At 35.0% G+C, this 13,085-nt stretch overlaps 1 protein-coding gene across 2 annotated transcripts in view; it reads left to right on the top strand.

Annotated features, from left to right (window-relative positions):
* LOC150090147 (uncharacterized) overlaps positions 1-4,338 on the top strand; it is a 105,188-nt gene extending 100,850 nt beyond the window's left edge. For both annotated transcript variants that reach the window (XM_090368970.1, XM_090368969.1), the window contains one exon: positions 3,892-4,338. In XM_090368970.1, the coding sequence (XP_090225096.1) occupies positions 3,892-4,032 (141 nt within the window). In that variant the 3' untranslated portion in view covers positions 4,033-4,338. The remainder of the gene's footprint in view (positions 1-3,891) is intronic.
* The last annotated feature ends 8,747 nt before the right edge of the window (positions 4,339-13,085 follow it).

The following is a 13,085-nucleotide window of genomic DNA, read 5'->3' on the forward strand; positions in this document are numbered from 1 at the left end:
GCAAATTTAAAATCGAGAAAGGAGTTCGACAAGGAGACACAATATCTCCGAAGCTGTTTACTGCTGCCCTTGAGGAAGCTTTCAGAAGATTAGACTGGTCGCAGAAAGGAGTCAACGTGAACGGAGAGTACCTAAACCATTTACGATTTGACATTGATGACATTGTGGTCATAAGCCACGATCCCAAAGAATTAGAGGAAAATCTTAATCAGTTATGCACAGTTAGTAAGGATTTTGGACTAAAGATGAATATGGCTAAAACAAAGGTAATGATGAACAAGTATGCCACGGAAAGGGAAATAATGATTGAAGGAGCAGTAATTGAAAAGGTGGAGTCATATACTTATCTGGGACAAGTTATTAGCTGTAATAATGATAAATGGCTGGAAGTCAAGAGAAGAATAAATTTTGGATGGATAGCATTCAGGAAATATAGTCACATACTGAAGAGCAATATCCCAGTTTGTCTGAAACGTAAAATAATGAATCAATGTATACTCCCCACCATGACTTATGGAAGTGAAACTTGGGCACTCACCAAAAGAATGGAAGAGAAGCTAAGAACTACACAGCGAAGAATGGAACGAATCATATTGGGAATCAGACTGTTAGATAAGAAGAGAAACACATGGATTAGGCAGCAAACTCAAGTAAAGGACATTCTTATCAAAACTAAAGAACTAAAATGGTCTTGGGCAGGACACATAGCTCGAAGACATGATGACAGATGGACTAAGAAAATAACAGAATGGTACCCAAGAGGAGCTAGAAGAAAACCTGGAAGACAAAGGCGGAGATGGATAGATGAAATTCACGAGTTTTTGAGTAGTAAATGGATGGCCAGTGCTCAAAACAGAAGGAACTGGAAAGTTGCTGGAGAGGCCTTCATCCTGCAGTGGATTGAAAATGGCTGATGATGATGATGATGTCTAGAAATCTGAGTACAACTGAAGATAAGCATGGGTGCAGCAGCCTTTTTTAAGACCATAGAGGTTTGGGTTTGAGAATGATTGACATTAGCTAACATTTCTACTCTACTGGAGAACTACTACCCAGAGATTAGGATTTAAGAAACTAGTGGTTAATATATTCAGCTGACATCTCTTTGTGCACAGCAGAGTTCATTGAAACTGGAATGTCGTGTGTGTGTGTGTTATCAGGGCTATTATGGATAGGATTTACAGTTGGTGGAGGAGTTTGTTAATATACAGGAGGAAAAGAGTAATGGAAATGAAAGAACTTAACGTTAGGGAGCTCTAGTATTAGCTCAGAAATTGAAAAAGGAAAACCATCTATCATCTCACACACACACACACACACACACACAGTGAACTGATAGAGAAAAATAACTACCCAATTGCAAATATTGGAAGGTAGACCACAAGATAGATGCTTGTCTAGATCTTTATGCCAGATATGATCAAAAGCTTTTAGTATATTGAAAGCTTTTGATTACGTTGAAACATGTATTGAAAGCAAGTGCTTTAGTTTCTCCATACTTTCTATTGGATTTGTCAGTGAAAATATCACCAACAGACTTGCCAACAGGTTATTCAAATCTCACTTCCTGTCATTTCAACAGTGTGATATTTGAAAGCATGGGATTTTTCACCATAAGGAATTGACTGGATATGAGCAATAGAACTGTTCAAGATGAAAGTCTGCATTTGCAGAAGTTGTTCCATTAAGCCATTTCAAAATCAAGTATTTATTAATAAGTTGTTTACAATTGTTTTGAGTTTTAGAGTACCAGGGAGGTTGAAAAGTTTCTAGCCTCTCATAGAAGGAATGCACGAAAGTTATGGAAATTCATTTATTTTTCAAATCCATTTGTAACCTACTCAAATAAAATTCAGAAGATTTTGATTCATACCAGTTAACTTCATCCATTACATCATTGTCACTGTTGAATTTCTCTCCTTTCAAGTCCTCTTTGGGATTTGGAAATAGACAATAGTGCTGTTGCCAAATCTGATGAGTAGAGTGGATGCTGTAATAACTCAAACCCACAGTCGTGCAGTGGGTTTGAGTTTCCTGAGTGTGCTGGTGCATTGTCTTGATGCAAGACGACTCCTTGGGCCAATTTTCCACACCTCTCGGGCTTCACTTTCTTGTGGAAACGTCTTAGTAGGTTAGAATAAATTCAGCATCGATAGCAGCACCTCCTTCCAGGAAATCATCCATGATCACTCCTTTTGCATCCCAGAAAATAATGCCATGACTTTCCCAGCAGACTTCTGCACTTGAAGTGCCTCCGTAGCAAGGTGGGAAGGAACAGCAGTGTGTAGCACACTCTTCTTGATTAGACCGGGGTTCGAGCCTGTCACCACCAAATACAGAGGATGCGGAAAAATCAGGGAATGACCACCGCATATCCTGGAGCAATATGGCCTTAGTTGCTAATGCTCCTAAAAACTAAATAACAAACTGCACTTGAAGCATTTTAGGAGGGGGAGAAGAGGGATGCTTCCATTGTTTTGATGGTTGTTTTCTTTCAGGGTCAAAGTGGTGCACCCATGTTTTGTCCTTAGTGACATACTGCTGCCAAAACTGAGCTTCATTAGCTTCAAAATGTGCAATGTCATGACAAGCTCACTCTTTCCTGTTTCTATCTACATTGAGTGCTTTAGGGACCCACCTTGAAGAAACCTTCTCCATTCTTAAATCATTCACTACAATATCACGAGCTCATTTGTGGGAGATGTTGAATGTTAGCTTCAATGTTATTCCATAGCCTTGCATGATCAGATCATGAATGGCATCCACGTTTTCAGGTTTCAACATGATAACAAGCCTTCCACTGCAGGGCATGTTTTCAACGCTGTCTTGTCCATGCTTAAATTCTGCAACCCAGTTTTTGACCATGGCATATGAAGGACAAGATTCCCTTAATGTTTGTTTCATGAATTTCTTTTGGTGACATTCCCTTTAAACAAAGGTACTCAGTGACTGCACAGTGCTTGATTCTCCCTGGAAGGTGAATGAAGATGGCAACAACCATCTTCATTCACCTTCCAGCTTCAATGCCCTCTGTAAAGGAGAAGAATAAGTTACAAACCAAACCTGAAATTTTCTGTGAACACACAAGAGCCACTGCATAGATTGAAAGTTTTCATGAAAGACAATATTACCAATCTATATTGAGATAAAAACTTTTCAAACCTCCCTCTTAAACAGCATAATTAGTGTGGATGTACATTTAAGACTCCAAATTCATAAACTGTCAAATTTGAGAACTTCACCTATAAGATTTACTTTTCAAATGTGCCTGTGTGAGATTACAGTAGTGTGTGTTTGTTGTGCATGTGTCCGTCATTAGTATTTTATTAAACTGTAATAATATTAATCAATTTCTTGACATATGGATTTAATTTTATCACCCTTAAATATTTCAGTTAAGTAGCAGCAATTAAATTATCTGTATTTTCAGTCATTTTTAAATTTCTCTATGATCAGGTCATATTCATTCACCTAGTATAATTAATTAAAACTGATAATTATGCCTAACTTACCCTAAAGCATATATTGCAGTACCCTTTGTTAAAATATGCATTTTGTAAAACTTTTCACACTTTCCAGTTTCTAATTTCGTAAAGTTGGCAAGTATGAATACATTTTACAGTTGTGTGACTACGCGCGCAGTAAAAATAAAATAAAAAAAAGAAAGAGAAATTGTTTGTAGTTAGTGAATTTTTGGCAAGTCTACATCGCACTATTTTTATTCTGATTTAAAATGTTTTTTGGTGTGCTTTTTATTCATCTACTGATAAAATTTAATCAAATTAAAATATTATTTAATGTCTGATTTTTTGGTTCATGACAAACATTTTGATGCCTCTCTATACAAAACCTAATATATACTACCTTTAACTAAAGGATTGTTATTTTTAGGAAAGTACTTTGGTAAGTGGTCAAGAAGTGATGGATGTTGATCCTCCATCCACCAGTGTTCAGAAAACAGAAGATAATGAAGATAGCTCAAGCATAGAATGTATAGAAAGTAGTGAAGCTGAAGCAATGGAACAAGATTAAATTATTTTAAGGTGCTAACTAATAATTGAAGTGAAACATAGGCTTGTATGGCTGCCACCTGAAGGTTAGTCTTCATTTATCCAAAATCAGGAAAACAAAGAAATGAATGAACCACCGGTATTGCAGTTGGCTGTTTGTATATTTGTTTCGGATAAAATTTGTGCAAATGAAATTTCCTACTTTTTATCCCCTAGATTTTTAATACAATATATTTTAAAAATAAGTGTTACACTTTTCTGTGTAATTTGAGGGAGCAGTGCTCTCTCTCTCTCTCTCTCTCTCTCTCTCTCTCTCTCTCTCTCCCTCCCTCCCTCCCTCCCCCTCTCCCTCTCCCCCCTTTAAAAAGTTTAATGGCTCTGCTTGCTGAGGTATACCCTTCAGCATTACAGTGTAATGTGTTCATTAGGTTGTGATAATTCAAGAATATATTGTTTGTCACTGTTTCATTGCTGGTGGCAAAAGAATTTGTATAATTTATTTTTTCTCACTTGTAGATGAGAAAATGACAATTCTTTTCTCCTGCCTTCTCTCCCCCCCCCCATTGGTTTTCCCAGGATGGTACTTTTATAAGTAGAAACTGTATGCTTTTGAATTCATGTGGCTATTGTATATTTTACTGTTACAAAAGAAGGAATTACAAGAAATTCCAGAAGTTCTTGTATTTGGTTATTTTCAGTGATAGCTACATGACTGTTGAAATTGGCATCTTGTTTTCTAAGTGTATGAAGTTTCTTGAAAATATCTGTAATTGAATTATAGTTCTAGCAGGTAAATGTGTTTACTTGTTAAGAGAGGCATTTTATTACTGTAACTATGATTGTCAAATTATTGTGTTGTATGTATGGTACCAATTTGATACTTGAATTAGGAATTTTGCTGTGAATATTTAACTTTCGTATTTCATTCCATGCAATTAATTTATACATTAAAATGATAGCAACAATGTATATTAAGCTGAAGAAAGATTTCCAGAGTTATGAATAAGAAACAGGTGATCAATTTTTGATGTTATCCATAATGTAAAAAAAGGGAAAAAAAATCAAGGAAACTTACATTATATATGATTTTCATTTTAACAATATGCAGACAGGATATAATGTTTGCTTATTTAATAAATGTACAAAATAAAATGCTGTTTCATTGTAGGTTTTTTTTTTTTTTTTTTTGTGTATAGGATATGTGATCATTTATATAACTTGAATGAGTGAGATCCAGTTATTGTAAAAGTACAGAATATAAATACATTTTGAGATTAATAGCTCTCAGTATTTTAAGTAGTAAATAAATTGTTTTTGTACATTTACACAAAATAGCACTGTGTAGTTTTTTCTTCTGTGAAGTGATACACCCTTTTTCAAAATTTAACTTAAATATTAAAGATCACTTTATTTTTTTAAGTACTACAATTTTAGTTTAATTGGATGTCATGATTCAGCATTTTCAGTTTTGTGGGTAGTACTTTTTACACGTTAAATTCCAAGAATTCGTCATCAGTATAAGTTGTTAGTGATTTTGCACATAATTTTGAAATCTTTTCATCTAATGAATTTTGGTCTTTTTACCTAATAAATTCTACAATTTTTTCCAAAGAAATTAGGTTTGCTTCCAAGTTCTACAAATCAAGATATTGGTATAACTGGTTTTGATCTTTCACGTGAATACGGTTAATTTCTGAAAGTTGAGATCGAAAAGATCTCTAAGTATATTTATTAATTTTATCAATATAGTATCAGATATGCAAACATATCTGATACTATATTGATATCAGTATCAGATTAGTATCAGATATGCAAACATAAATTAACATTGGCAAACATAAATTAACATTGCATTCAAATATTAGCATTTAATAATAAAAATACCAAATAAAATAGCATGAACTGTCCATATGCAGCCTTTGGATATTTTAGCCTCACATATTCATTGTGTCTTATGATTTGTTGATTATAAAATGAGGGATTGGTTAAGTTAACTATTCTTTAGAATGAAGCATGTAAAATCCAAAATAACAAATTGGGTACCAGTAATCTTAGGTTAAAATACTAGCTGGAGGAACAATACACTTAAGATAGTTGATGGCACCTCCATAGCCAGGTGGGCAGGAGCAGCAGTGCGTAGCACACGCTTCCTGATTAGACCGGGGTTCGAGCCTGTGACCACCAAATACGGAGCATGCAGAAAGGTCAGGGAATGACCACCACATATTCCCGGTGCAATATGGCCTTAGTTGCTAATGCTCCTAAAAACCAAATAACAAACAAACAAGATAGTTGATAATGAAAAACACAGAAATATTTCACACCTCTGAAATGAAGTTTTCATTACGAAGTTCTCTTTGCAGTGCAGACTGACAGCTCTTTGCTCTCCAGACTAAACATGCATTTCACCACTTCAATCTTCCAATAAGCAAAGTGGTGGTATTGCACTGGTTGATGAGTCATCTGCCACCTAGTAATTGTTCAGTATAAAACAATTATTAGGCTATTGTGAATATTGCATAACAGTAGAGAAACTATATTTTAGGAAGGGTATGGACTGCTTTAAAGACGAGCAATGAGATTACTGTGGGCACAAAGCATAACCAGGGGCTCACTCTGGTGAGTATGGGCTTGACACACCCAGGGTCCTGAGCTGGATATCATCATTCTTTTCTTTCTTGGTGATTCCCTTCTACCTTTGACTCTTGCTCTCGCTTCTCTCTCTCTCTCTCTCTCTCTCTCTCTCTCTCTCTCTCTCTCTCTCTCTCTCTCTCTCTCTCTCTCTCTCTCTCAGGATAATTCAGAATTTTTTTTTTTTTTTGGCTGGTGCAGCATAAACTTCAGGCTTCCTTGCACCATATAGCTAATAATAATTCTTAAAGCAGAACTCCAATTCTGGAAGTTGCAGTGCTTAGAAGCATGGCATCTGTCTAGTGACATGATTAAGGTGTTTAAGACTTCAAATCATCCTCAGCATTTTATTTATTTATTGCTTTATCAGGAAGCATATCTAAGAAGACATGATTTCAATTAAGCAAAGATAATTGTGAGAAAATTTACTTTTAACCAGATTATTGCACACCATCAGGCATCTCTCATTGTGAAGTTATACTTCATAATTGGGTTGTCACTATTGCAACACCAGAGTGCCTGCCCACCCACCGAAGAGAGGCCTAAAAGCCTTGAAACAGTCTATGTATAAAAATGATGCAATTGCACTAACCCATATGTCAGTAAACTCCTTTGTAGTCTAAGCTCTAGGCAAAAAGATGTCTTTTAGGTTACAGGTTTGTAATTGCCCATTCCATTTGATCTGCTTTGATATTTCTCATATGCCTTATTCACATTTAGCCTGAGCAGCCTCTCTTCTGCCTTCCTCTCACTTATCACAAAACAATTTTGCACCCTGTTAGAATTTGGCATCACCATTCCTAAAAAAAATTTCTTGTATGTGAATGTAGATGCAAAATATTTATTCGGTTTGTCAGCAATCTTGAACAGGTTCTTTAATATTTATACCATTCATATCTGGCAGACCAATGTAATTCATCCCTTTCCTTCTAGTGTGTGTGTGCATAAGTAAACCAGTATAAGTGTTCAAGTCCTATAGTGTTCTAAGTCTTTTCTACTTTTTTCATTCTTTGCCAGAGACTTCTCATAATCTGCCTTAGCTTGCTTATTCTCCTTTAAGACTTGATTGCAGATTAGTTTGTTTCTACTGTAAGTTTCCATATCTAATGATAATTTATATACTTGCCTTATATTTTTATTTCTTGCCATTAGTCTAATCAGTTAATGACATCCATTTAAGTCTAACCCTCAAACAGTATCTCCTAATTGGTATTCAGAGATATAGCAGCTTCTTCAATGCTTCGCATTTAGAATTTGCTGATGGTAACTTCATCACATAGTGCCCCTGTACAGAATTTAAAAACTGCCTGAGACTGTATTCACCTTTGCAAAAGTGCTTCCCTTTGTCCTTGATAGTAGATAACATCTTTAAGTAAATTCTACATCAATACGCTATGATCACTGCCAACTAGTGGGACTTTTATCTGCAGATTCTTAAGGCATGAAAGGTTTCTGCTGATAATCAGATCAGGAGTATTTATTTCTTTCATTGCATCTGCTACATGTTGGTATAGAAAAGTTATCTGATAAATCCAGAAAAGTTTTGCTGCTCTGTGAGTGCCCAAACCACAAGTTCCAGTCAGCATCTGAAAAATTGAAATACTGTACCACATTTTAATACGTTCTGATTTATTGACCTACTCTATTTGTACAGTTATACTCATCACAATCGTTAGGCCTATAACAAACTCCTCTCATTTTTGTTTTCCTGATGCTTATATCTCACCAAACTGATTCAGCATAGCACACTGGCCACCCACGTCAACTGGGTGCACTACCTTAGATTCTGTGCTTTTTAACTAAGAGCCTAACTCTTCCCCTTCCCTCCCGCCTTGTCATTATCTTTTCTTCCATTCTCTTCCCCAAGGAGGCACCTCCGTAGCCAGGTGGGCAGGAGCAGCAGTGCGTAGCACACTTCTTGATTAGACTGGAGTTTGAGCCTGTGACCACCAAATATGGAGGATGCAGAAAGGTCAGGGAATGACCACCACATATTCCCGGAGCAATATGGCCTTAGTTGCTAATGCTCCTAAAAAAAAAAAAAAAAAACCAACCGATGTCCCCAACAATATTACAAGACTAGCTGGAGATCTTCATTACTTTCCAGGCTGATACACATCCCAATTGAAGCAGTGCAAGAATCACTTAACAGCTCTGCCTGCAGTTGCTATTAATTTTAGTCTATATCCCCCTCACCACAAGTTAGCAGTTTCTTAACCTGCCCAACACTGCTTTGATGATAACATCAGCAAATTATTCTTCCACCTAGTGATTATTCATAATTATGAACACAGTTATGAATAATCCTTTTTGTATTTAAAGTGTATATTTTTAATTATATATATTTTTAAATAAAATCTCCTGTGCCATGCTTTAAGCATTTTTTTTCCCCCTCACAGTGTTATTTTACTGCCTGTGAGCAAAACTTGAATGAAACTAAAATTGAATAGAGCCTTTCACTGTGGTGAGTGGATACCACCGAGAGGTCTAAAAGCATCAGAAGCAAAGTGAGTATTTCTGTTGGAAGGTGCATAGATCAAATGTAACAGTAGCACACTTCGGTAATTGGATGGGGAAGATGGGTAAATTTAAATTCTTGTTTTTCAATTGCTAAATTAATATGCATGAATAAACTAAAGAAAACACTTGTTTTTATTATTATTATTTTTTTATGGCTAAACTTCTTCCTGATTAACAAATCAAATTAAAATACAATAATTGAGGAATTCATAAGTTGGTATTGATATCGCTCATATAGGTTTTGTTTAAATTAGGGGAAAAAAAAAAAAAAAGGCTCTGGCATACTTTATTCCAAGGTTCACCCATCAGAGAGTGAAAATTCTATATATATTTTTTTTTAAAATAAAATTTTGTTGTATTGAAAATTCAGTTGCATTTTAACTGGGAAAAACCCCATCATATAACTAACTAAAGTTTTATTTCTGTACATATGCTTCTTTTTCTTTTTTATGTGGTGACCTTTATTTTTTGATGTGGTAGTTTCAGTTCTGTTGTTAAAAATACTGCTTTCTTACAAATGCTTTTAAACTTATATAAATTTACCAGTGCATATTTATTCTTTGATTCATTCATGTTCATCTTCATAATTTTGTTATGTTAAAAATAATGAATCAAGATAGCTTGGGCCAGTCATAATGGAAAAAGAAGTAATTATTGATGTTAAAGGAAATGAAGGTAAAGAAGGCAGTGTATATCACTAATTTCAGTGGAGTTTATAAGGTTACTAAGGAAAGTGGATTTAAGGAACTTAACAGAATTATGGAGACTAATGTGTGAGCAAGGGGAATGGCCAGAAGATTTTAAGGCTACAGTAATGATACCAATAGAGAAGAAAGGCATTCAGTGAAATGTAAAGATTTTAGAACTATAAGTTTGATACCACATGTAATGAAGATAATTCCAAGGAGGATGGGGATTACATGGGAGAAGGGAAGTTTGGTTTTGGGAAAGGAACAAGGGGTGTAATAGTTGTAATGAGAATGTTGACAAGCATGTCTGGAAGTGAACAAGATTTATATGTATGTTATGTAGATTTGGAGAAAGATTTTGACTGGTTAAATTGCTGAATATACTGGAAAGGGATAGTAGAATGATTAGTAAATTATATTGAGGACAAAGTAAAAGGTAGGACAAGGTAACACTGAAAGTAGATACATGAAGAAGTGTGAGACAGGGATATCATCTGTCCCCAATTTTAATATATATGTAGAAATGATTAAGTAGGTATTTGATGAAGGAAATATAGAAAGAAAATTGTATGGGCAGAAATGTAATGTCATACCATCTGCAAATCAAATGCTCAAGTGTTAATTTGCAGATGATTTGATGATATAGCATTTGTGTCAAATTCTGAGGAAAGATTGCATAAATTGATTAATAGGTTAAAGGAAAGTTGTGATAGGTTTATGATGAGAGTACTGAGAATATAAAGATTATGAGAGAGGGAAGAGAAATATGCAAGTTAAATATTGAAATAGGAGGTGGAGGGGATGAATGAGAGAGAATAGAACAGGTGAGTATAGGTATTTGAGAAGCCAAAGTGTACCAGAGAAATAAGAATAGTAATGGGTACAAAAAGGCTTTTTAGAAGTGAAGAAGAATATTTGGAAGCTTAGGAATTTGTTTAAAGAAAAGATTGGTACAATATCTGTTATAGAGTCTGGTACTTTACAGAAGAAGGATGGAAAGAATAAAATGGGTTGATAAAGTGAGAAATGAGGGGATTTGAGAAGAGTGGGTAAGAAGGGATGTTTGACAAAAATAATCGGAAGATGGAAAAGAAATTGGATTAGACACGAGTTTCAAGGAGAAGGATATAATCAGGGAAAAACTGAGGACAGGAGATCCAGAGGGAAACTACGATAGATGAATTGAGAGGGAATGGTGGATAAGGGGAGATGAACAGGAGAGCTGAAGATAAGGAGATAGAAGTGGTTGTTGAGATGTACCTTTAGGCTTAACCTAGCAGAATACACAGTGATGGTTCATTCTCCTAATTTGAATGCCATTCTTTTGTTTTAATTATGATTTAGTTTGTTTGTTTTTTTTATTTCCAAATTTTTTTAATAGTTTATAAGAGAACTATATTATAAATATCCATTATTATTCAGTAAGAAATTCTCTTGGCTGTTGAATGTTGTTCCATAGAATGATTTCTATTATCAAGGAATTTCTTAGTAAATGTTTGATAAAGTTAAACCAGTGAGAGATAAAAAGTCTTGATTCCTCAAAACAGTTTTAAAAAGTTGCTGAAGTAGCTTGGTTTCAAATAAAATTTTTAATTAAACTTTCTGGTTTTCTCCTGTCAGTGACATTTAATTTAAAGTTTTGCCCCAGGCAGTTGCTCACTTTGACAAGTTCAGATTTTTCGTTGCCTCTTCTCCAATGAGTATCTTACATATTTAATGTTTTCTAATATTGTGTTTTTATTTTGAATAACCACCATAATGAGTAAGAGGGGGAAAGATTTAGAAAGTAGAACTCTTGATAACAGCTGCTGCCAAATCTTTCTTTATCCAAGTGAAAAACATAGGTGTTTATCTGTTTTAAAAGAAAGTGTGGCTACCTTCCAAGGAATACATTAGTACTTCACCAAATATGAAAATTTCAGTAATCTGAGTGAAGGCTGAAGAAAAAAGTCCAAGAGCTCTGTTTTGTGTTGGACTACAACAGATCACTTAGAGTGAACAAAATATTAGAGAAGTGGCAGCAAAAGTCTGCTATACAAGGCCTGATCAAAAAAAGTTCCAAGAATATTTATTACAAAAGAAACAGGTGGGGTCAGAGGGGGAAGGAGTCGCCATGTTACTGGTTTGAGCCACTTCCTACTATGCCAAACCAGTAATCAGAGGCTGCCATAGCCTAGTGGTCAGGTGTGCGGGTGCATAAGTACACGTGCCTTGAGTGACCGGGGTTCAAGCCCTTGACTGCTGAATACGGTGCTGTTTCTTGTATTCTGGCTATCTTGTGAACTCCTCTGACCGTTCGGTCGTCCCGGAGTATAAACAGAAAATTTATTTATTTTTATTTTAATGAGCAGATCATGTTGAAATCCAGATATGTCTTAGTTTTCTGTTGCAGTCTTGATGAATACCAAAGGAGATTCTGCACCCAAATTTTCATGCATGCATGCATGAAAATTTGGGCGCAGAATATTAAGTTTCTGCTCAAAAAAAAACAGGAAAAAAATCAATAAAAAAGCAGGGAAAGGAGAGAAGAAAGATGTAATAGATTTAAACAAAGATTCAGATTCAAAGAATCTGACAGTAATGCAGACTTATCAGAAACTGACAGCAGGACCAGCCACAAGCATGTTCAACCAGTTCTGTCGAACAGGGCCTCCCATGCTCAAATTGTCTAAATAATAATATCATCTGTATCTTTTCCACATTTCTATCAACAAGCCTACTGCTCTCTTAACCACATTATTGTCACTCCAAGAGTGCTTGCTTGCTTGAGTCAACTTGAAAATTGCTAGAAGTAGAGCGTATACTTCATTCTCAATGTGTTTTGTCTGATATGGAACATAGGATGTTAATTAAAAATGTAATTTTTATGTTATACTCACTTTCAATAATATCCATATTGTGTGTGTGATTATTGGTCCCTATTATTATTTATTCAAGTTCCTATTTTTATGAGATGATGACAACTGTTAAACAATACAGTAGTTCTGCTATAACACAATACATGTGTTCCAAAAAATCTCTGTGTTATGGCATTTTGTGCATTAAAAACAACAGAACTTATGGGAAAAATAGGGATAGGGGCAGAGCACTCAAAAAAAAAAATGCCCAGTCTGGTAAGTAAAACACTAAAAAAAGTTAGAAACCCAGTAAAATTGCCAACAGGTTTAAACATCTTAACTTTCTAATAAATATTACAGTAAACATATAGCACTTTACCTTGACAAGATATGAAGTT

This window comes from Mastigoproctus giganteus, chromosome 2 (genome assembly GCF_048544385.1).
Source record: "Mastigoproctus giganteus isolate SK-2022 chromosome 2, ASM4854438v1, whole genome shotgun sequence".
NCBI classification, from domain to species: Eukaryota; Metazoa; Arthropoda; class Arachnida; order Uropygi; family Thelyphonidae; genus Mastigoproctus; species Mastigoproctus giganteus.